This window comes from Erpetoichthys calabaricus, chromosome 13 (genome assembly GCF_900747795.2).
Source record: "Erpetoichthys calabaricus chromosome 13, fErpCal1.3, whole genome shotgun sequence".
Taxonomy (NCBI): domain Eukaryota; kingdom Metazoa; phylum Chordata; class Cladistia; order Polypteriformes; family Polypteridae; genus Erpetoichthys; species Erpetoichthys calabaricus.
This window is the reverse complement of record NC_041406.2, coordinates 38,691,285-38,716,015: the sequence shown is the minus strand read 5'-3', so window position 1 is coordinate 38,716,015 and position 24,731 is coordinate 38,691,285. Positions and strand designations below refer to the sequence as shown.

The 24,731-nt window shown below is 35.9% G+C and overlaps 1 protein-coding gene across 5 annotated transcripts in view; it reads right to left on the bottom strand.

Moving 5' to 3' along the window:
• Nucleotides 1-24,731, bottom strand: part of elmo1 (engulfment and cell motility 1 (ced-12 homolog, C. elegans)) — a 516,270-nt gene that overhangs the window by 18,984 nt on the left and 472,555 nt on the right. For all 5 annotated transcript variants that reach the window (XM_051935959.1, XM_028818136.2, XM_028818137.2 and 2 more), the window contains one exon: nt 10,184-10,291. In XM_051935959.1, coding sequence (XP_051791919.1) covers nt 10,184-10,291 — 108 coding nt within the window. The remainder of the gene's footprint in view (nt 1-10,183; nt 10,292-24,731) is intronic.

The following is a 24,731-nucleotide window of genomic DNA, read 5'->3' as shown; positions in this document are numbered from 1 at the left end:
TACACACTTTTAAGATTTTTTTTTTCTTTGAATTGTTGCTATTTCATTAATTTCACTTTTATTTCTGAACTTCTGTAAAAACAATATTTGGAATCTTTTGAGTCCCAACGTGCTGAATCTTTTTAATGAGGTCAGTGAGACGTGTTTAATGACTTTGTAGCATAATTCAGGATAGGTTTCTCTGTTTGGAATTTCAGCACAGACCAAACGATCTACATCATCAGCAGTTAATAATTTGTTTTGCAAAGTAACCAATAAATGCATGTGAGGTAAACTCCGTTTCTGAAATTCTCTTGACTTAAACTTCAAAGCCTTACAATATTTATATACTTCTGACATATCACCTGTGTTCATATATTCGATCTCTATTCGCCTTTTCGTTATTTCTCCGAGTAATAATTTCTCTTTCTTTGCGCTAATGCGATGTTTACTTTCTTTGTTTTGACACTGTCGTTTCTTTCTGCTTTCATATTCTGTATCTTGCTCTGCATGTGTTTCGCACCTATGTTTTTTTGAGTCTTTTGAATTCCAGTTTTCATTATCTCTAACCTGCTCTGCATGTGTTTGGCCCCCTTGTTTTTTAACCCCTTTATGACGTTTTACTTTGTTTTCTATTCTGTCTTTTATTTCTGACCTCGCTTTATCCTGCTTTTGTTTCAATGACACCTGGTCCATGGTGATTATTTTCTCTTTTTCGAGTAATAATTTCCATTTGTTTGCGCTCCTGCAATCTTTACTTTCTTTTTTATACTTTCTAATTTTCCTACTTTCATATTCTTTAACTTTCTCCACATGTGTATCTCACCAACTTTTTTTTTTTTTGAGAATTTTGAATTCCATTGCTTTCATAATCTCTAACCTGCTCTGCATGTGTATAGCGCCAATGTCCGGATTGGACATGCTTTCTTTTCAATTCCACTTGTTCCGGGCTGATAATTACTTTCCTTATTTTCTGAATTTGCACCTAGATTATTCTTTTTCCTTTTTGTCTCTCCAACGCTTTTGAGTCTCTTTTCTCCACTCTGCTTTCTTCTTCGCTTAGTCATCTACGTTTCATCTGTAACATACAGTATTGTCCTTATATGCTTTATATGCGCTGAGAGCCCTGGATCTGTGTGTGCTCAAAGCCAAAACATGACTGAGTGTGTTGCTGCCCATGCTCTTATTTGGTTATAAGTAGGGCGTGTCTTGCAAGAATCTCATGTTCTGCATCATTGCGAGACGGTCCTGGGTCAATCTCTTGGCACAAAGTCTCATGTTTAAGGTCCCCGCAAGACACTCTGTTGGCAATCTCTTTAGTCTCACAGGTCTTTTAAGTGTCTTCCGTGATCTTAATGTGAAGATCACATCTTGACGCCCTACTGTTTCTCTGCAGGATGTTTTTTTTATAATAGAGAGGTTTGATTTCTACAACCTTCATGACTTTGAGTTTCTTCAGCATGTTCCAGTCCTCAACCTATTTACAGACACCTTTGTTAGAGCAGTTCAAGTATATTTTTTTTACTGGTCCAGTTCCTTCACATTAATTCAACTTTGCAAACCCAACCCCTACATTAATTACATCAATTATTTATGTCAGTGTCATACTCTGATTGCTCATAAACAATACTTTCCCATTTATGACCAATTCTTTGCAGACTGTCCATTTTCACCAAACACAATCTTGCTAGTTAGCTAACAACTGTTATGCTCATTTGGCTACAGTAGTGAAAAAGGATGGTAGGACTGTTACAGTAGGCTATCAAAAATGTGTTTATTTAAAAAAAAAAAAGTAAACATTTGCATTTTCTTCTATTTTAATTTTATTTCAGAGTAGGCAGCTTTAATTTCAGTTACAGTTTGTGTTTTTCACTCAGCTTTTAATGTAATTTTTATTTTGATTAAAAAAATGCTTTTTTTAGTAGTTCGAGTTATAGTTTTCACTAATGATAAATAACCCTGATTTAGCCAAGCACTCAAACTGTGTGTTAACAAATGAGTAAAGCAGGGAGGCTTTGTACACTAAACTTTGGGAGTTCTATGTTGAAGGTTAGCATGTAGGACCTGATAATGCCAGTCTGCTCTTGATGGGGTCAACCAATTAAGAAGTCTATAATCTATTTGCAGAAGATAACCCTTAGCCCAAATTCTATGAGCCTGGTGGTAGCTTTGAAAGCAAAACAGTGTTAAATGCTGAGCTGAAATCTATAAACAGTAGATGGGCATAACAGTTTTCATTTTTCAGGTGGGCCAAGATGGTATGAAGTATAAGGGAAACTGGACATAGTCAAACCTATCTCTAATATTCAGCTTAAAGAGCCCTAGGACCAGTCTCTCACAGTGTTTCATTATAACGGGTGTTAGTACCACTGGTATGTACAGTAATCCCTCCTCCATCGCGGGGGTTGCGTTCCAGAGCCACCCGCGAAATAAGAAAATCAGCGAAGTAGAAACCATATGTGTATATGGTTATTTTTATATTGTCATGCTTGGGTCACAGATTTGCGCAGAAACACAGGAGGTTGTAGAGAGACAGGAACGTTATTCAAACACTGCAAACAAACATTTGTCTCTTTTTCAAAAGTTTAAACTGTGCTCCATGACAAGACAGAGATGACAGTTCCGTCTCACAATTAAAAGAATGCAAACATATCTTCCTCTTCAAAGGAGTGCGTGTCAGGAGCAGTGACTGTCACAGAGATAGAGAGAAAAGCAAACAAATCAATAGGGCTGTTTGGCTTAAGTATGCGAAGCACTGCGGCACAAAGCTGTTGAAGGCAGCAGCTCACACCCCCTCCGTCAGGAGTAGACAAAGAGAAAGAGAGAGATAGAGAGAGACAGAGTTTGTTTTTCAAGCACAAATCAATACGTGCCCTTCGAGCTTTTAAGTATGCGAAGCACCGTGCAGCATGTCGTTTCAGGAAGTAGCTGCACAAAAGATAGCAACGTGAAGATAATCTTTCAGCATTTTTAGACGAGCGTCCGTATCGTCTAGGTGTGCGAACAGCCCCCCTGCTCAATCCCCCTACGTCAGGATCAGAGAAAGTCAGCGCAAGAGAAAGAGAAAAGTAAGCTGGGTAGCTTCTCAGCCATCTGCCAATAGCGTCCCTTGTATGAAATCAACTGGGCAAACCAACTGAGGAAGCATGTACCAGAAATTAAAAGACCCATTGTCCGCAGAAACCCGCGAAGCAGCGAAAAATCCGCGATATATATTTAAATATGCTTACATATAAAATCCGCGATGGAGCGAAGCCGCGAAAGGCAAAGCGCGATATAGCGAGGGATTACTGTACTATAATTTTTGAGAAAGTTCACTTTTGTTTATTTTGGCATGAGATAAGTTGTCTATTGGAAAAAGTTGGGTGGCACTGGTAATTTCATATATATATATACTCTTCAATTCCACCCGGGGGGGTAAACGTTAACATTATATAAAGTTATTGTCTGTTTTTTCCTGCATTATTATCAATCTTTAATTTAATATTGTTTTTTGTATCAGTAAGGTGCTGCTGGAGTATGTGAATTTCCCCTTGGGATTAATAAAGTATCTATCTATCTATCTATCTTCTATCTATCTATATATATATCTATATATATCTATCTATATATATATATATATATATATATATACAGTGCATCCGGAAAGTATTCACAGCGCATCACTTTTTCCACATTTTGTTATGTTACAGCCTTATTCCAAAATGGATTAAATTCATTTTTTTTCCTCAGAATTCTACACACAACACCCCATAATGACAACATGAAAAAAGTTTACTTGAGGTTTTTGCAAATTTATTAAAAATAAAAAAACTGAGAAATCACATGTACATAAGTATTCACAGCCTTTGCTCAATACTTTGTCGATGCACCTTTGGCAGCAATTACAGCCTCAAGTCTTGTTGAATATGATGCCACAAGCTTGGCACACCTATCCTTGGCCAGTTTCGCCCATTCCTCTTTAAGGCACCTCTCAAGCTCCATCAGGTTGGATGGGAAGCGTCGGTGCACAGCCATTTTAAGATCTCTCCAGAGATGTTCAATCGGATTCAAGTGTGGACTCTGGCTGGGCCACTCAAGGACATTCACAGAGTTGTCCTGAAGCCACTCCTTTGATATCTTGGCTGTGTGCTTAGGGTCATTGTCCTGCTGAAAGATGAACCGTCGCCCCAGTCTGAGGTCAAAAGCGCTCTGGAGCAGTTTTTCATCCAGGATGTCTCTGTACATTGCTGCAGTCATCTTTCCCTTTATCCTGACTAGTCTCCCAGTTCCTGCTGCTGAAAAACATCCCCACAGTATGATGCTCCCACCACCATACTTCACTGTAGGGATGGTATTGGCCTGGTGATGAGCAGTGCCTGGATTCCTCCAAACGTGACGCCTGGCATTCACACCAAAGAGTTCAATCTTTGTCTCATCAGACCAGAGAATTTTCTTTCTCATGGTCTGAGAGTCCTTCAGGTGCCTTTTGGCAAACTCCAGGCAGACTGCCATGTGCCTTTTACTAAGGAGTGGCTTCCGTCTGGCCACTCTACCATACAGGCCTTATTGGAGGATTGCTGCAGAGATGGTTGTCCTTCTGGAAGGTTTTCCTCTCTCCACAGAGGACCTCTGGATCTCTGACAGAGTGACCATCGGGTTCTTGGTCACCTCCCTGACTAAGGCCCTTCTCCCCCGATCGCTCAGTTTAGATGGCCGGCCAGCTCTAGGAAGAGTCCTGGTGGTTTCGAACTTCTTCCACTTACGGATGATGGAGGCCACTGTGCTCATTGGGACCTTCAAAGCAGCAGAAATTTTTCTGTAACCTTCCCCAGATTTGTGCTTCGAGACAATCCTGTTTTGGAGGTCTACAGACAGTTCCTTTGACTTCATGCTTGGTTTGTGCTCTGACATGAATTGTCAACTGTGGGACCTTATATAGACACATGTGTGCCTTTCCAAATCATGTCCAGTCAACTGAATTTACCACAGGTGGACTTCAATTAAGCTGCAGAAACATCTCAAGGATGATCAGGGGAAACAGGATGCACCTGAGCTTAATTTTGAGCTTCATGGCAAAGGCTGTGAATACTTATGTACATGTGCTTTCTCAATTTTTTTATTTTTAATAAATTTGCAAAAACCTCAAGTAAACTTTTTTCATGTTGTCATTATGGGATGTTGTGTGTAGAGTTCTGAGGAAAAAAATGAATTTAATCCATTTTGGAATAAGGCTGTAACATAACAAAATGTGGAAAAAGTGATGCGCTGTGAAAACTTTCTGGATGCACTGTATATATGTCACCAAAAATGCTAGCTAGCTAACTAATTTGGGGTTTTAAAAATTCATCCTGAAATTCAGGACAGGATGCCTTATGCATTTTGAATCATTTAAAAATCCCTCCTTACATTATCCACATAACCACAAAGAAAGAAAAAGAGGGGCTACAGGCAACTACATAGCATGCAGTCATAGAAAGCAATACTTTCATCAGTGAGAGAAAATGAGCTGGTGATTGTATTTGGTAAGCATCTGTAAACTGTGCCACAATTTACAGAAATTATGACTATTGCTTCACTTAGCCTCTATCTTTACCTGCACTAACATCTGGCAGCTTGGCTTCCCTAGATCTAACCCACATTTTTTGTTATGTTTCCATATTGCCAACCTGAAATGCTTTGCTACAAGTTTAGTTTTGAATGAATCTGTTTAATTCAGCCACAGTTTTTTTTTCCCCCGGCTTAAGTAAATATTCATTTTGTGCGTTATTTTTATATTTTGTTATATATTATTTTTTTTATTATGTTATTAATCTTTTTGTTTTTATGTGTGAAATATTGTTTTATTTTTTGTATTAATAATGCAGTCAGTTATGTGCCCTGTCCCCAAAAAAAGAAAGTTTCAACATTTGGGGCAACCATTGTGCAAAGCTGGAAGACCTCCCTTAGCCTAGATAAGTCCAGGCAGAGGGTCAAGTCCTCCAGATCGGCACTGTGTTTTTGATATTAGGTTTTAACCTTTTTGTGCCTGAAAAAGCTTACTTAATATTAAGATGAAAAATCATTTTTGAACAGTATAACTGAAGCCTGGGCCTAGATTTTGGAGGCTTGTTTTTTGTGAGGCCCTGGGATTTTGTGACTGTATTATACAACACAATCAGCCCGTTTACGTTGGTTGGACACACATCCAGATCCAAAGAACCACCATGCTCAGGTCTGCAGAATCTAATCAATACTCTTGTTTTTCCCTAGCCACTTTCATCCATCACTGAACCAATTTCTTGCCTATTCCTCCTGCTTCTGTCTCTGCTTATAAGCTAACAAGAGTAATAAGAGGTGGTCTGACTGTCCAAGGTGAGAGTGGGGAAGTGGGCAGTAAGTGCTTTTTATTGGGGTGTAAAATTGATCTTGACTTAGCACCTTAATAGGATACATGGCACGGTGCTCATATTTAGGTCTATATTTTTACAATGCTTAACTTTGTCAAAACATAAATTTATGCAAGTGTATAAAGGATTAGAACTGATCTTCATTTTAACAATTATTTATTGCTGCTGCATTTTCAGCAAAATCCATCCATCCATCCATTATCCAACCCGCTATATCCTAACACAGGGTCACGGGGGTCTGCCAGAGCCAATCCCAGCCAACACAGGGTGCAAGGCAGGAAACAAATCCTGGGCAGGGCACCAGCCGACCGCAGGGCACACACACACACACAAAAACACACACCAAGCACACACTAGGGACAATTTAGGATCGCCAATGCACCTAACCTGCATGTCTTTGGACTGTGGGAGGAAACCGGAGCACCCGGAGGAAACCCACGCAGACATGGGGAGAACATGCAAGTTCATGAACGTGAACCCAGGTCTCCTTACTACAAGGCAGCATTCACTATCACTGCACCACCTTGCTGTCCCTTTTCAGCAAAATGCTTTTAGATATTCTGGAAATGAATTTACTGCTTAAGAGGACTGACATGCCGAAAAACAAAATGAAAAATGTTTAGTATTTTCAATCATATTGATCCAAAAAATATTACATTGGCAGAGTGCCAAATATACAATTATCATTATCCCCACTGCAGTTACAGTCTATAGATTTAAATGGGGATTTTTTTTTTGTTTTTTTAAATACGTGCATCATATATGTACAGTACCGAATGTATATGTACTGAACACTGGTTAGGAGTCCAGTTCATGGCAAACAGCATTCACTCAAACAATGACAATGAAATATAGCACTGCAGTTGGTTTTAAATTTCAAGAAGATCAAACAAACGCCATCAAGCAATGTTTCAAACAAACATTTGCATTTCTGGCAGCAGTACACCACTTGACTTGCTAAGATTTTTTTCTAAACGCAATGCAATATGTTCAGAGCTTATGCAAAACATCACATGACACCCTTATCACACAATCCCTACATGGTGGTTGGCAGCATTATGTTAAGCAAAGAGATCTATATTTTTGAAGTCAGATGGAAAGACGATTGAGGATCAGTGGAGTAGGTTTAAACATGTTTTATGCACAATGAATGTTCATCTGTGATAAAGATTTAAAAGTGGTAAAGAATTAAAGAGAGCTCCTCAGTGAATAAACAGGAAACTAAAAATGAAGTTGCAAGGAAACAAACAGCTGTATAGTGTGTACAACTAACTCCACCGCTAACCGTAGGGCTCATGAGTGAATCAGAATAATGGTTAAAAAATATAAATACTGCAGAAAATGCAGACGATTACCCAAGAGATTTTTTAGCACTAAAACAATGCTTAAGAGGGGAAAATTGTATTAGGAATGACAGTAATTTAAAATATATAGAATATAAATGAGCAAATACTCTAAATTTGTATTTTTCTGAAGTTTACACATGTGTAGAAATCAATAGCCTCCCATAAGAGACAGGTACTGAATTATTTGGAAAATTGTGGAAAGAGAAATGCTGCTTAAATGAAATAATTCTATGGGACCAGATAACATTCATGCTTAAGGTGGTTACAGAGTAAATATACTGTATATATATGCTGTATAATTCAAATGTAGTGAATTATATACAAAGGTAAGCATAACTTGTTTCTCAAGTAAATTAATGGAAGCAATTATTAAGTAAAAGCTTGAACATCACATGGCAAGAAGAAGTGTTGAAGTGAATAGTCGGCATGGATTTAATTTGGGAAGATCAAATTTCACTAATATGCTGGAATTCTATGTGGAAGCAACAAAAGCATATGATAAGAGAGTGCAGGTGACATTTATCTATATTTTTCAGAAAGTATTTTGTCATTTCGGTACCTACATGTCTTAAAATGGAACATCTATCTTTCTAGGCTCTCCAAAATCAGTAACACTTAATGAGAAAAGATTTTCAGACAAAATATTAATTAACCAATAAATAAAAATGTGCCATATGCTTATGTGGCCCTATAGGACCAAGGTTCCCCACTATTGGTAAAAACTACTGTAAATCAGTTAAATAAAGTTCTAACTGAATGCATTTGGATTTATGATTTTAGGATGTGTAATGCAATTATATCTACACAGGGTGGCATATAATAAAGTATATCTTTTATGGCAAGGAGACCAACTTTAGTTTTAGCATTAGCAAATGTGGTCTGGTGAAACTGCAGGAAGCCCCCACGCACATTTCGACATGTGAGAGTTCTGAAACAATATGGTGTTGTGAGTGCTGAAAAATTGGCATAATGCTAGTCCTGTGAGTGATGCATAGAAATCCAGTAACCCTTCGTTTGGTACTCCATAGGTTATTGTCAACACAGAAGATCATATGGAAAGAAGCTGATGTGGCGATTATCACAACGGAAGGCTGCATCATGACGGTCACATCTGCGGTTACTCAGCGATTTCTGGGGTACTTTTTTGTGCACCACCATGTATTATACACACATGCATACACACACATACACTATAAATGAACTGGCTGATGGCATTGTGATTTATCCTAAACATTATAATGAAAAATCAGATACACTTAAAGTCTTGTTAATCTTGTTGACTTTCCGTTTGACAACAGTGAAACACGGTATTCTGAAAAATACTGGTAATGTGCTTGCTGTTTTCTATAAGCCTTTCTGTCTGAAAACATTGTCTTGGAAATAAATGACTTGTAAAACAAGCATACTGCCTTATGTGTCTATTGCAACAGTATCACTTAACCTCTGAATTTTTTAATGTCATCATATATAAAATGATACTGGAGTTTCTCCTCAAGTTTTCTCCAGATGATTTAGGTAATAGGAGCATAATATAATGAGTAAAGAGTACATTAATGTATGTAAACGGATTTACATTTTCTAATTAATAAAATGAAGCTCTATATTTGAATATTCTTTTTTATCAGTATGTGGTGAATACTGGTCAGACATGCAAGTAAGGGTTTCACTGTATGTGACAATACTACTCCTAACTCCTACTACTCCTAACGTTCAATTTATCGATTTACTGCCTAAGGCCTCAACAAACTGATATTAAAAGCTAGCATAACATTAAATCCTTATGTAAATGATGTCTATAAGGGTTAATATCAGATTAAATTGTCATACAGTATAACTCTGATTATCTTGCCCTATACAGATTACTAAATATAATATTTATGATAAAAGGTACACTGCAAATAATGAACTAAGAGATTTTGAAAATATTTCAGTTTTAGTATTCTGGTATCTATCTTTATTCACAAAATATCAATTCAAGAACTTGGTTAAGAAAATTACAAGAATTTGCTTGTAACAAATGCTCTATTTTGGTGGAATATTAAAATGATAAAGTTGCATGTCTTAAGCCTTAAATCTGATGTGCTGTAAAATTGGCTTACCTGTTCATTTAATGTTGAGTATGCATAAGAAAGGTAACCTGCCATGCTTTCATAGCTATGGAAAACAATAGTCAGGAATCTACACCTGTGGCTACATAAAATAATAAGGGAGAGGAGTAACATCTGGGATAAAGGCGCCATTACATTTACACAGTGATATCACAAAGTCAAGCCAGTTTTCTTTTGTAAAGGTTTATACAAGGAGCTAATGACGCCAACAGCACCAAACCCTCAATAGTATGGTATTAATTAAACAAAAGCATACAAAATCATGATAGCTTAGGGCTACAGTTCATCACTTTTAATAATGGAAACAGTATCAAAATTGCACGAACTGAATTATTTAATTCACATATTGTTTTTGATAGTGTAGCAGCTGACTGTTACTCACATTTTTCTTGCAAAGTCTCGTGTGGTACTTCACCCTGGGGGCTTTCCTCCAAGTCTCCATAGTGCAGGACCTTGTGATTTGGTGAGAGACGACAGTACCAGAATTTATCTGTAAAGTGAAAACATGTAAAATTTGTAAACCAGAATAATTATCACATTTTATTTTGAGTAGTGTATATTGAAGGTGGCTCATGTGCTACCAAAATCAACTAAGTGATAAAAGACAATCTAATAAGCATACTTGAGATAATGCAACAAATGGTTTCTCCTAAACATTTGCAGTACAGTAGAATAAACTCTAGTGTCAACATGTCAGATAAAGTAAAGCATTCACTCAAAGGGAGTGAAAACAACGATAGGCAAGAATGAATGCCAACTCTCAAATATACTAATTATTTTAGCGACACTCTATTTAGAACAAAACTAAGTAATACAGTGACTCCTGTTAGAAAGTAACTTTGAGATACTAACAATATCATTTTTTTTTCTTTTCTTGTACTAATTGAAAATTTTGTGAATCTTACTCGTCACCGGATCTAGAACTGCACAAAGAAGAAACTTGTTCAGTCATTTGGATAATTAACAATGCAAATACACTTGTAGAAAAAAATATACAAATGCAAAGTCCTGGGTAAAAACCTCAACCTTTTATTTAGCTAATAAAATTTAGTTAATTTTCATTGTTGATAGAATTGCTACTCTGATTTTAAAAGGAAAACATTGAGCAATTAAACTTTACTAGTAGAATGTGCTTCAACGGGGGTCTTAATGTGGCTTTCACGTAATGCGTTTATTTTGATTGGAGTAAGTAAGAAATAAAACAAACAAACAAACAAACAAGCAAAAAAAAAAAAAAAAACACCAGAAAAAAATAGCAATGAAAAAACAAATTCAAGGAAGGCAGCAGAATTACATGAAACTCAGTTATTATGAAAATGAATAGGATGCATTTTTATACTAACAAACATAAAATATATATAAAATGGCATGAATTCCATGAGTATGGCTCATGGAAATGTAGCATTAGCAGGTAGCTTCCTTAATGGATATCGTAAATAGCTTTTCAACAAAAACAGACATAAATGAATGAAACAGCTCATAAATTAAATTACATAGTGTATATATACAAACACACACACACACACTAAAGAAGAATACAATTTAGCACTTGCTCAGTTAGACACAATAACATTCATTAAACATATTGTAAGTTGTTGCTAATCCACTACTAGACTGTAAAGCACAAGGTCATTCACCATCAAGGACTTACTTTGTTGTCCTGAAAGAGTTAAGTGCAGTATGCAGCCTCATCTCCAGCTGTAGAAAGATTGCTTAACTTGCAATGACATTTACTGTGAAAGGCTGCATATAAAACATGGCTTTCTTGTATGAAATATTTCAAACGCTCTTTTCCTTATTCTGATTTACAATTTAAATTGATATGCTAGGCTAGATTTCAGTTTAGCCCTTTTCTGATCTGCTCCCTTATGATCCACATCGTCATAACTGAAAACCTCTCCAAAATAAGTGGTAATATTTTGTAACTGTCTCACTTTAGCTAGTACATGTCTGATACCATTCTTCTTTATGTATTCACAGATTTTATACATTTTTAGAATTTCTATTTCAGTTTTATTACTTCAGGACCACTTTATTACTGTAATAAGTTATTCCAAACACAATTTTTTCATCTCTTTTCATATTTGTTTTTATCTCTTTTATTCAAAATTTTTTGTTTTCCAAATACTATATATGGTGCTCTTCTTGCATTATACTTTTCCAGGTCCACTTCAAAACAGCTGAGCACCACAAAAAATTTACAAAGAACAATATAACAAAAACTAGAAACCACACTGTGGCGAGTTACTGATGACCTTGTTTGCTGAACAGGATTATATGGGCTACCTGTAATAGCTGGAGGCTTGGAAGAACCTCTGAAGGTAAGCATCAGGGTCTTTCATTAAGCATTGGGCCATTAGCAACTAGTTAGCAGTACTGATATCCGATAGGTAACTAGAGGAAAATATATTAAAAACAATAGGTAAAGGTTCTTTTATTTAAAAAAATGTGTTTTACTTTAATATTTGGATGGCATGATGGTTTGTGTTGCAGCCCCAGTTTCAGGCACTTTGTTTCAATTCTTCACATAGTTGATAACTGTGGATTTTGAACCTTGTCCTTAACTACGTGTAAATTTTATCTGGGAAGTTTATTTTAGTAAATGGGGAGGGTTACATCAGGAAGGGCATCCGGTGTAAAATTTTGCCAAATCAATATGCGGACAATATGATCCGCTGTGGCAAACCCTAACGGGAGTAGCCGAAAGAAGAAGAAGATACAGTGGAACCTCAAAACTCTGGTCGTAAACCGAAGCAATTTCCCCCATAGGATTTTATGTAAATACAATTAATCCGTTCCAGACCATACGAACTGTATGTAAATATATATATTTTTTAAGTTTTTAAGCACAAATGTAGTTAATTAAACAATATAATGCACAGCATAATAGTAAACTAAATGTAAAAACATTGAATAACACTGAGAAAACCTTGAACAACAGAGAAAATTAACACTGCAATAGTTGGCTCTATAGCGCTACCAACCGCTGGCTAAAAACACTTTTTTTTTTTAATGAGTTTTAAGCACAGGGAAAAAAATGAACATTTGAAAAAATCCATAATTTAATAAACCACCAAGAAAAGTAACATTGCAACAATGCATGCTACGAACCAAACAGAAGTGAAAACAAAATCAAGCCCAGTGCATTCTTTAACTGCCTTCCTTACCTTACGCGTCCAGCCCCCTCTCTCTCAGGCTGCCTCTGTGTGTGTGTGTGTGTGTGTGTGGTGCTCTCTTGCTCTCTCTCTCTTGCTCGCTGCACAGGAAATGCACAGGGAGAGACTGAACATGTACAAACCGAAAAGGAAGCTGGCTTGTTTGTATACCGAGTGTGTGGTCGTGAACCGAGGCTAAAGTTTGGCAAACTTTTTGGTCGTAACCCAATTTGTATGTGTACCGAGACATTCGTGAACCGAGGTTCCACTGTACTAAACCTATAGGTAATAGGTTATTAGCTAACTCTAAATTGACCTCAGTTTGACAGAGTGCTGGTATATATGTCAGTCTTTTAATTTTTCTTCCTTGATCGTGCCCAACTGACTTTAGCAATGAAATTAATAAATGGATTTTATTTTCCAAACAAAAATTCAAAGAAAAAGAAAGTGGTTTCCTGAAAAGAATTCTGCCCGAAGTCCTGAGTAGTGAACTTTAATAAAGTCCATACCAAATCTAGTGACAATTTGCTTTCTTCTTATCTTAAATTATTAGAACATATTGTGACTTCTAAACATTTCTAATTTAAAATTTGTGCTTTATGCAAACATTGTTCCCCCTCTGGCACAATTATTTCCTTCCCAACATCAATTTCTTAATTTTTATACATCCAAAGTACCTTTGAAAGGCACTGATAAAAATAAAGTTTTAAATAATTAAGAATCATTTAAAAACCATTTTGTTCAGTTTTCTAATTTGTTTTCTGTTCTTGGCTAAATTTTCTGTTTTCACCTGTGGACTGAATGCATCTTACAGTAATTTTCAAAACTATATGTTTGCCTTCCGTCATTCTTTTGGGTATAGTCTGATAGGAAATTAAACTTTTGGAGTTTATTATTTTGAAAGATGCAGGCTGTGGAAAGTAAGGTCTCTAGTATGTTACACGGGTGTCACCTAACTGCCTCAGACAAATGTTTGGCTTGGTTGGTTAGTTGGGAGAATGTGCTGATAGCACATGACAAACCACTTGGATTGGGACCCGAGTGCAGCACCTCAGCACTAAGCTGAAACAGTGTGAGGTTTTTTGGTTTTTTTAATGGTGGCTGGAGTGTCAGTCCTGCCACCAACCCCCAAGTTTTCCCATTTAAACAGTATCTATATTGATAAAGGTGCTGTAATTGAAAAGAAAAAAAACACAATGAAAATTTAATTTGGTAATAATTTTTTTGATCAAAAGTAAGCAGATATGCCATTTCATTTTGTGGAAAAATTACTTTAAGTAAACTGGTGGCTCTAACAGTTGGTATTGCCCACTTATTTCCTATAACTGTCTAGCAGACTCTTGACGTCAAATGAAAGAAAATTTTTTCACTCCTCAATGCAGAATTTTTTAAACTATATTATGTTTGAGGGGTGTGTTGCATGCCCAGTCCTGCTGTTAAAACTCATCTCTTTAGGATGGCATACTATTTCTCAGTACATACAGAATACTGGGGAGCTCATGACTTGTTTTATCATCATTAATTTTATTGGTGTTGTTGTGCTTGTTGTTTTTATTTTTTTTGAGATCTAGAGTATCTTAAAAAGTGCCTTTAAATAAAATAATTATTAATTATTATTATTAACCTGAGCAGGATTGCGGACAGACTGGAACCTATCCCTATCCCAGCAGACGCAGGATGAAAGGTTTGAATGATCTGTGGACTGGTGCCAACCCATTTCTGTGTGAACACACATACACACACTAGGGCCAACTCAACATTGCTAACCCACCTAAACTGCATGTCTTTGGACTGTGGCAGGAAACCAGAATCTAACAAAGAAATTAATGGATAGCAAGTAGATACTTTAACATTAATAACAAATCTGTTTGACAAATGAAGGAGTAATACTTGAATATGTCAGGCTTTCTTATATATACAGTAGACATAAAGCACAAACTGTTTTCAAAAGTAAGCAACATCACTATAGCTAATTATTAAAATTCTGAAGAACAATCAAGAATACAGAAATCGAGATACACTGAGATCAATATAATAAATATAACATAGGTGGGGGTGGTGAAACAAAATAGGCTTTATAAGAATGACCATAATCAGTAAAAATAGCAAATAACAACTCCTAAGTAAATAATTAACTAATGGTATCTTGAAGACAGCACTTGGCTAACAATTATTTAAAAAATATGTAGCACAATGTTGACAGATGTGGATTTTTAGGCTTGTTACTTGTGAACTGACCAATTTCTCACTAAGATAGTCTGCACATTGGCACTATATACGCTTGGCTGAGTGACTCTTATTTGAGGTTCTGTTAGAAGGTTATGTTCTTAGCCTCTTCAGCACTGACTCGGTAATATGATTTGACATTTTGCTGCCCAAAGAATAATCGGTGTTTTGTACTGGAATTACCAAATAATTTCTGATATTGTAAAACAATGCAGAGTTTCTAAAAATTGTACATTTTGCAGTAACTGTTATAATTCAAAATAATAATTAAAAATGACTGAATAACTTACAATTTACATGCACACTTCATAATTTGAAGAAACAAGATAAGTATTTTTTTTTTATTTAAGTCCAGGTCCCTGGATAATATAATCCACTTTAACCATGAAAAGTACTAATTTAAACAGGCACATTGATAATAATTTCCCTGCAGATATGAGTTAATGTAATTTCACATTTTTTGGGATCTGCAAAGCAAGATATGGGGCATTAAAATTCTCTGTGCACTTTACCAAAGCAGCACATTGCTAATAATTCTCATGTGATGAGGAATTATGATTTATTTTCACCATGTTTGCTTCACAATTTCAGACATTTTACAGGGGAATGAACATGTAATATTTATTGTAACCTTTACCATTCCATAATGACCAGATGTCCAGCCAATCCTGGCTTTAAAGTCACTCTAACTGTAATAACAAGGTATCATGATAATAAAAAGGAATTCATGCAGAACAGAAAGAAAGAATTTTGAAATACAAAAGCTACTCAGCTTGGAAAAATACAAATGCCTCAACGCCAGACACAAAATAAAGTTAAGACTGATAGACAACATATTAAAAATTAACTGAAAAAAAAATAGATTTTATACAAACTGCCCTTAAAGATTATGTTAACTTATCAGAAATGAATTGGGAAAAAATAAAGAACATACTAAATAAAATAAGATAATTTACAATTACCATAGACTGCTGGCTAACTGGCTTTGGTGGAGCATGCAACAAAAATATTTTGTTAGACACAGGGAATAAGTGGAGATGTTTGCAGGCTCAGTACATATAATTTGTTTTTCTTGACATTATTAGGCCTGAACCAGAATGAAAATTATAAAAGGAAACTTTTAAAACCAGATTTTCTTGCCTTAGAGTTGAGTGCTAGTCTTTAACAAACTTGTTGCTTTAAATGGTTAAAGTTTGGACACTGTGTTGAGCATACTGTGTTCTTTTATATCAGAATCATTCTGAGGTCATATGCTGCATTTGTTCAAATCACTCTGCCCAGAAACTCATGCTGCCATGACTGAGTCTAGCAGTAGCCCACACAAAGCAGAGCCCAACCTTGAAAAAAGTGCCAAGTCCATTGCAAAACACACTCATAAACACATCTACACTCAGCCATGCACGGCCATTTCAGACATGGCAGTTGTGGAAGACTACTAGCCATCAATCCTTCACTGACCATAGCTTTGTTCTTTTCACATTTCGACTACTGCAACTGCCTGCTGGACGGAGCACTGGCAGGTGTCACCAAGTCACTGCAGATGATTCAAAATGCAGCAGCAACATTCCAGCTCACAAGCCACAATTAATTTGCATCCATTCCTAATGTGAACACTCACAAAATTATAATGGCTGGTGACTTTAATTGTGTTTTAAATCCAGACCTGGCTAGGTCTCATGCCACAGGGGTGATGACATCTAACACTGCAAAAACAATTACACATTTTGTAACTGATCACAACTTATCAAACCCCTGGAGATTTCTAAACCCAAATTTAAGAGCATTTTCCTTCTACTCACCAGTGCATCATGGTTACTCAAGAACTGATTATAGCAGCAGGCCCTGATGGCTACCCTGCTGAATTTTATAAAAAATTCTCAATTAGGTTAGCTCCCCTTTTATTAGCAACATTTACAGAAGCTAGATACAATAAAATTCTACCTCAAACTTTTCACCAAGCATTAATTGCCATCATTCCTAAGCAAAATAAGGACTTATTACAATGTGCATCATACAGACCAATTTTACTTCTGAATAATGATGTTAAGATTCTCTCCAAAGTCATAGCTAGAAGGATTGAGAAAGTGTTTCCTTCAGTAATATCACAAGACCAAACTGGCCAAAAGGCTTTCAATCTGCGACGCCTGTTTAATGTAATATATTCACCTACAAAGTCTAACACCCCAGAGATATTATCATCGTTGGATGCAGAAAAAGCATTTGATATGGCTGAATTGAAGTATGTATTTACTACACTGGAGAAATTTGGGTTTGGCCTGAACATATGTGCATGGATCAAACTACTGTTTACCAGTTCAGAAGCTTCAGTATGTATTAAAAACACAAATTCAGACTACTTTAAACTAGAACGTAGTAGTAGACAAGGATGCCCCTTGTCACCACTGCTTTTTGCAATCGCCATTGAGCCACTGGAAGTTTACTTTTGAAGTGCTTATGAGATAAAGGGGATTATCAGAGAAGGACTTGAACAGAAAATTTCACTATATGCAGATGATATAATACAGTATATATAAGATCCACAAAATACTGTGCCTGCAGTCATGACAGCACTAAAAGAATTTCAAAAGATTTCTGGTCTCAGAATTAATTTGATTAGAAGTGTGCTCTTTCCAGTGAACCCTCGAGCACACAATATTAGATTGGACACCTTTCCTTTTATCATCACAGATCAGTTTAAATACCAAGGGGTAAACATCACAAGTAAACATAAAGCTCTTTATCAACAAAATTTTGTCTTGATGGAAAAACTTAAGCAAGACTTGCATAGATGGTCTACCCTTCATCTCATTTTAGCTGGAAGAATTAACACTGTTAAGATGAATATCCTTCCTAAGCTTCTTTTTCTATTTCAAAGCATTTCAATATACATCAATAAATGATTTTTAAAAAAATTATATTCAACCATAACCTCATTTATTTGGAATTCAAAACACCCATGTATCCAAAGGGTGACCCTACAAAGACCTAAGGCAGAAGGTGGCATGGCTCTACCTAACTTTCAATTTTATTACTGGGCGGCAAATATACAAACTATAAAAACCTGGACATTGACACAAATAGATGAACATACACAGGTTTGGTCCACAAAAAAAATAAAATCCTACAGCGCTTCTTTATATTCCTTACTTTGTACCCCAATAAGTACAAGTTATCACCAATATACTAACAACCCAATTGTGCATTCACTCAGAATATGGAACCAATGTAGGAAGTATTTTAAGATAGAGAAGCCTTTATCTGTGGCACCTCTGCAGGAGAACCCCCTTTTTCCATCATCTCAAACATACTGTACATAGTTTTTAATGTTTGGAAAACATTTGGGATTAAATCACTTAAGAGATCTGTACATAGACAACGTCTTTGCATCCTACAAACAATTACAATTCAAATGTAGCTTTTCAGCAACACATTTCTTTCACTACCTCCAAATCAGAAACTTTGCTAAACAAAACCTGCCCAATTTTCCTCACCTCACACCTATTTCTATTTCGGAAAAAATATTGATCGGTCTTGAGGGCTCAGACAACAATTCTGTAATATACAAAAACATTTTAAAGTCCCTTCCTTTCAAAGATCCCAGAGTATATTGGGAAAAGGATCTCTCACTTAACATTTCAGAAAAGGAGTGGAAGGCAGTGATGCACAGAATTCATTTGAGCTCCATATGCGCAAACCATACAATTATTCAACTTAAAATCATCTATTGAGCACATCCGTCTCATTTAAATTTGTCCAAAATGTTTCCAGGGCAAGATCCAACTTACAAATGTTGCAATTAAGCTCCTTCTTCATTTGGCCACATGTTTTGCGCGTGCCCTAAATTAACATCATTTTGGACAAAAATCTTTCAGTGCTTTTCAGAAAGCCTTGGCGTCACAATCCCTCCTAACCCATTAACGGCTGAGTTTCATGTACTCCCAGATGGGCTTAAAGTGGAGAAGGACAAACAAACTGTAATTGCCTTTACTTCACTACTAGCATGTATACCTATCTTGCTGAAGTGGAAGAATCCTATCCCACTAACTGATGTTATATACTATTTGAAATTGGAAAAAAATCTAATTCTCACATGGGGGATCTGTGCAAAACTTTTTTAAAACCTGGCAGGATCTAATCAATAACATTTTAAAAAAGCACTTAAATTGAGAAAGTAGATTCTCTTCCCTTATTTATTTTAATTATTTTTATTTATATATGTATTTATTGACTTATTTTTCCTACTGTTAAAAGTTTTACTCTGCTGGCCTAGCTGTCTTTCTCATGGGTTCATGGGTGGGGGTTGATTTGATGTGAACTTAGTTTTGTAAAATTTGACTTGCTTGTATGAAATGTTATTTGTTTTCAATAAACTCAATAAAATGCTTAAAAAATGCAGCAGCATGTCTGGTTTTCAACAATTTCAGGCATGTCATTCCTCTTTTGATCACTACATTGGCTCCCTGTAGCAGCACATATTATACTCAAATCCTCGCTGCTTTCTGACAGAGCAGTCAATTTGTCAGCACCTACTGTATATATATGGAGACATTTATGAGTTCCTATGCTCCTTCTTGTCCACTCAGGTCTACTGACGAATGGTGTCTACTGATGCCACTTCTGTGTGGCCTCAATCGCATGTTTAGCTCCTAGCCGGTGGAATGAGCTGCCCGCCTCTACTGAAAACTCGGACTCTGAACGTGTTAAAGAAGCGCTTGCAGACTCTCTTGTTGGGTGAATTTCTGTTTAACTGATATTGACTTTAGTAGGATTCTGTGATCTAGGAATTGTAACTCACTTGCTTTTTGTTTGGAGTGCTTCACTTGAGATGATCGATTTTGTAACCTTGTCCTGCAACACTTGTTTCCAAGCAACATCTTAGACTGATGTTAAAGGATTATGTTTACCTATTTTGTAAGTGGCTTTGGATAAAAGCATTTGTGAAACAAGTCAAGTCAAGTTGGGGAGCATGTACTGGTATGAAACAACTCGGGATCCCAGTTTGCAATGCCCCAGGCAGACACGCGGTCCAGTCCCACCCTCCGGAATGACCCTCTATCTGCCGCAGCCAGGTGCTACGTGGGTGACTCCTTGGTCTGGTCCAGCCACTCAGGTCCCCAACAATGAGGATCTTACGTGCTGGATCACCCTCGGGGAAACGCGCCACATGGCCATAGTACCGTAACTGACGCTCCCTCACAATGCAGGTAATGTGCCTCATTCGGGACTCTATGAGCAATCGCTCATTCCACACACAGTCAAACCAACGGTACCCAAGGATTTTCTGGAGAGACACCGTACCAAAGGAGTCCAGTCTTCGTCTCAGGTCACTGGACCTTTATCCTTTTCTATAGATATCGGGAGTGCCACACACCCCTTTCCAGCGACCTCATGACCCCCCCATGCTCTCCCAATCCGTCTACTGACTTCATAGCATGAGTCACCAGAGACATGAATGTCACTGCCAAGGTAAGTAAACCTCTCAACAAGGTCAACACTCTCTCCACAGATGGACACACTGCTGATGGCTGTGCCCAAGAGGTCATTAAAGGCCTGGATCTTGGTTTTTATCCAAGACACTCGCAAGCCCAAACACTCAGACTCCTCGCTCAGTCTCTCAATGCCCCGATCAGAGCCTCCATTGACTCCGTGAAGATCAAACAATCAAACAAATATAAATGTAAATGTACCATAATAAAAAAAACATCACACACAGAGGAAATATACAAGCAATACACAGACAGTGACTAGGCTGGGAATTTAACAGATTCAAGAAGCAGCAGAGGCAGAGTATTAAGCTACTGCTCTACCATGAAATACTGTACTGTGTTCACCTTACATTATGTAAAAAAAAAGTCTACACAAGGCAGTCAGTATGCTTTAACAAACTATCATGAACCTCGATATATATATAGTACATCATGCGCCTGGGAAGACAGGGTTGAGGAATGATTCTATGGGCAATTAATTAAATTCCGTTTCTAAACTAACAAACACGTTTACAGGCAGGAATATACTGTAGCATGATCACTTTATTGCCTTAACTATCAATTTTTACTATTAAACTGCATTAGTCATTTTTCAAGTTAAATAAAAATGATAAAAAATGTTAAAAACAAACAGCACTATTACATAGTAGTCTAAATAGAACATATTTTACACATAATAATGTTTTCATTACTCTAATGAAATAATCATTTCTACTATTTATGAAAAGATTAGTAGTCATACTGGCAGCAAAATGCATTCTGAATTCTTGGATACTGAATCCAGGGAGACCACTTGGTAATTTTAGATTTTAAATGACTGTGCTGCAGGTTCTGACTTGGTATGTGTAACTGCAGTAATTATACGTAATGATGATTGATTTTGGTACAAGTAGCAGGATGATTTTATATATAATGTTATAAGAAGTATAAGAAGAAAAAAAATCAGTTGAAACAAGCTGGGACTCCCTCAGATAAGGCAAGTTTGACCACTACCATTATATAGACTTGACTACCATCATGCACTGGGACAAACCTGTGGACCTTAGAAAGACACACAGCTGACAACAGTGGAGACTGTTTTGAAATCCAAACTATTATTGTCAGTAGCAGTAGTAATATTTACAAATTTGGCTGTCACTTTTATCCAATAACTTACAAAATTTGAGACACAAATGGTTACATTTCTTTTGATTTTTTTTTATTTTTTACAAGTGGAGCACAGGCATGTGAAGTGACTTGCTCATGGTCACACTGCTTTAAGGTCTGAAGTACAAAATCTTAACCACTATGCCACAGGCTGCCTGCAAAATAAAACGATTGAGCTAGTGTCAGACTGCTCAGAAAATACTGAATGGCCAGCCTTTTGAATTGTGGATCTTGAGTAATTTGGCTGGAAAGCTATAGACTTTGAAAATGATTACCTACTATCTGTTAGTCTACCGATTGACCATTATTGCACAATACATTTCTGTTTATGTTCAGTATTTATTTCTATTCTCTATGTTGTGCGTAAGCATTTTTATGTTCAGTGTTTGGAACAAAGAGGGCTGATGGAAGCAAGAATTCAAACTTGTAGCTTTTGGATAGTTTTTGAAAATAAGCTAAACTTACAGCTTCACCTCATTGAAACATCACTACATTGCCTAAATGCTTTTCCACAGGGTATTTGGAAGAAAGTATAAAATCGATTCACTGCCTTTCCTAAATTTTAATGAAATCAAAGAATATTGCTAGAGTGAAAGGAAATTTTAGAACTTTTGAAATGCTTGCTAAAATAAATATAAATACAATGAATTTCTACAAGTGACTTTAAAACAAATAAAAATGCAAGTTGTCTTTTTAACAATGATCCTGTGTTTCTATACAATCTGCCACTGCTTGGCAACTATTTTCTAAATGGAGCATGACATGTTTATACAGTAAATGATTAAAAATACAACAGTTATCTAAAACAACATCTTTTAAGATATACTGTGTAAGATATAGCAAAAGACAACTTTTGATGAAAAATAAAAAAACTAGAAAGATTTTTTTTAACTTTTAATAGAGCTTAAAAATGCTAAAGATGTATTAAATGTAGAATATACTGTCAAGCATAACAAAGAATAACCACAAAATATCATCACCTATGCTAACACTGAATATTACTGTACATAGTTATTCCTTTGATTGGTACATTTTTTGCACTGATACAAAATTTATACAAGTTTTCAAAATAAAAAGTCTAAAGATGCTGTTTTTTGATTGTAAAAGCAACCTATTATAGTACTTTTAAAATGAGCTTGCTCTTAAATGATGATGTTCAATGTTCTTTATGTCAAGTCTTTAAAATCTGCATCATTACTTGTATGCTGGCAGTTTATCTTGCTTTGTTTTATTTGTTCTATTTTACATTGTCAAATTGTGATATCCACTAAAAAATTATTCATAACTCTTTGCTTGTGGTCTATAAAAACATAAAACCATGGGCCTTTGGTCACATAAAGAATAAGAAAAAGGTACACATCATTTGATGTGCATATTGCCTATATTTTTTAAAAATGCAGCATAAACCTATTTATAAAATAGAAAAAAAGGTGGAAACACTACCAGACAGCAAAAATCAGCCAAAAATACACTGCATGTACAATACAAAGCTGGAATATGATAATCAAAATATAGTGTTGATCATTATGCCAGATTATCTTAATGTGTATGGTTTTAGGAAATATTTCTTGAGTAATAATGGACTAATTAAACTTGCAAAATTTGCGGTAAAAAATAGATTGTTGGGTTTAATAAGTTAATAAGATGGAATATACACTGAGGACCACATTAAGATATCACCTGTTCTTTAATGTATTATGACAGTCCTCCAGTGCAAGAAGACTAACTCAGCTGATACACATCACTCTTTCATTGTAACGGTATATAAATTTTTATCTTTTCTGAACATGAAAGAAGGTCTGAACACATTATAAAAATGCCTGACACATATGTAAACTTCCAAACAATCAATAACATACTATAACAACACCAAGTTCAAGTGTTAAGAAACAGAGTACTAAAATGTTATACTCATGCTTAATGAAAGAACTATATTGAATGCAAATCTTTAGAAGAAGATCACACTGATTATCTTATTTCAAACAGGATTAGGGATAATTTACTACTGAAAAGCAGTTTAATATAATTATGTTTCAAGGCTGCCCTACCATCTATTTCATCCATTAATTTTCTGATTCTGATTTTTCTATTTCAGTGTCATGGACGGGACACCAACATTACAGGACAGAGTCACCAATTAAATTAACAAGCATATCTAAGGACTGTGCAAGAAAATGAGCAGTAAACTTGTGTGGACACAGAGGGAACTGCAAAATCCACACAGATGGGAATCATTATGTAAAGCTGAAAGGTTTTGAACCATTGCTTCTTCCAGCGATGCCTCTAGCAGCAGAATGCAAATAAAAACAGCCAGGTTAGCAGAACAAAAGAGGAATGAATAATTTTACTCTTAGAACAACAAAATCATTGTTGAAAACAAAGGTATTTAGTAGTAATACACATTTGAATAAGACACTTTTCAAGCTTTACAGTGACAAAACAAAAAGTCATAAAAAAGAATAATAAAAGTAAAATATATATATATATTTTTTACAATATTTCATATAAAAACTAGATAAAAAAGGAATACACAAATAAATATATAAAATACATACTAGAAAGATCTAAGAACGTGTTTTAAATGTAATTGTAGAATTAGATGCTCTGCAATAACAAAGAAGGCTCTGGCAGCCAATGTAATGAGGCTAAAATAGGGGTGATATGAGCAGAGTTGAGAGCATAAAGTTACCATAATCCAGCCATGAAGTAATAAAAGCATCAATTAATTTCTTAGTGTCCTCGAAACCTACTATAGGTCTGACTTTAGCAATAATCCTTAAATGATAAAAACAAGACTGCATCAGTTTTTTGACACGAAACCCAATGTTTAACGTAGAGTTGAAAAAAACTGACATTTTTTTTTATGACCACTAAAAGTTGACTGGATGTGACCTTTTCAGCACCTTAGACACAAAAG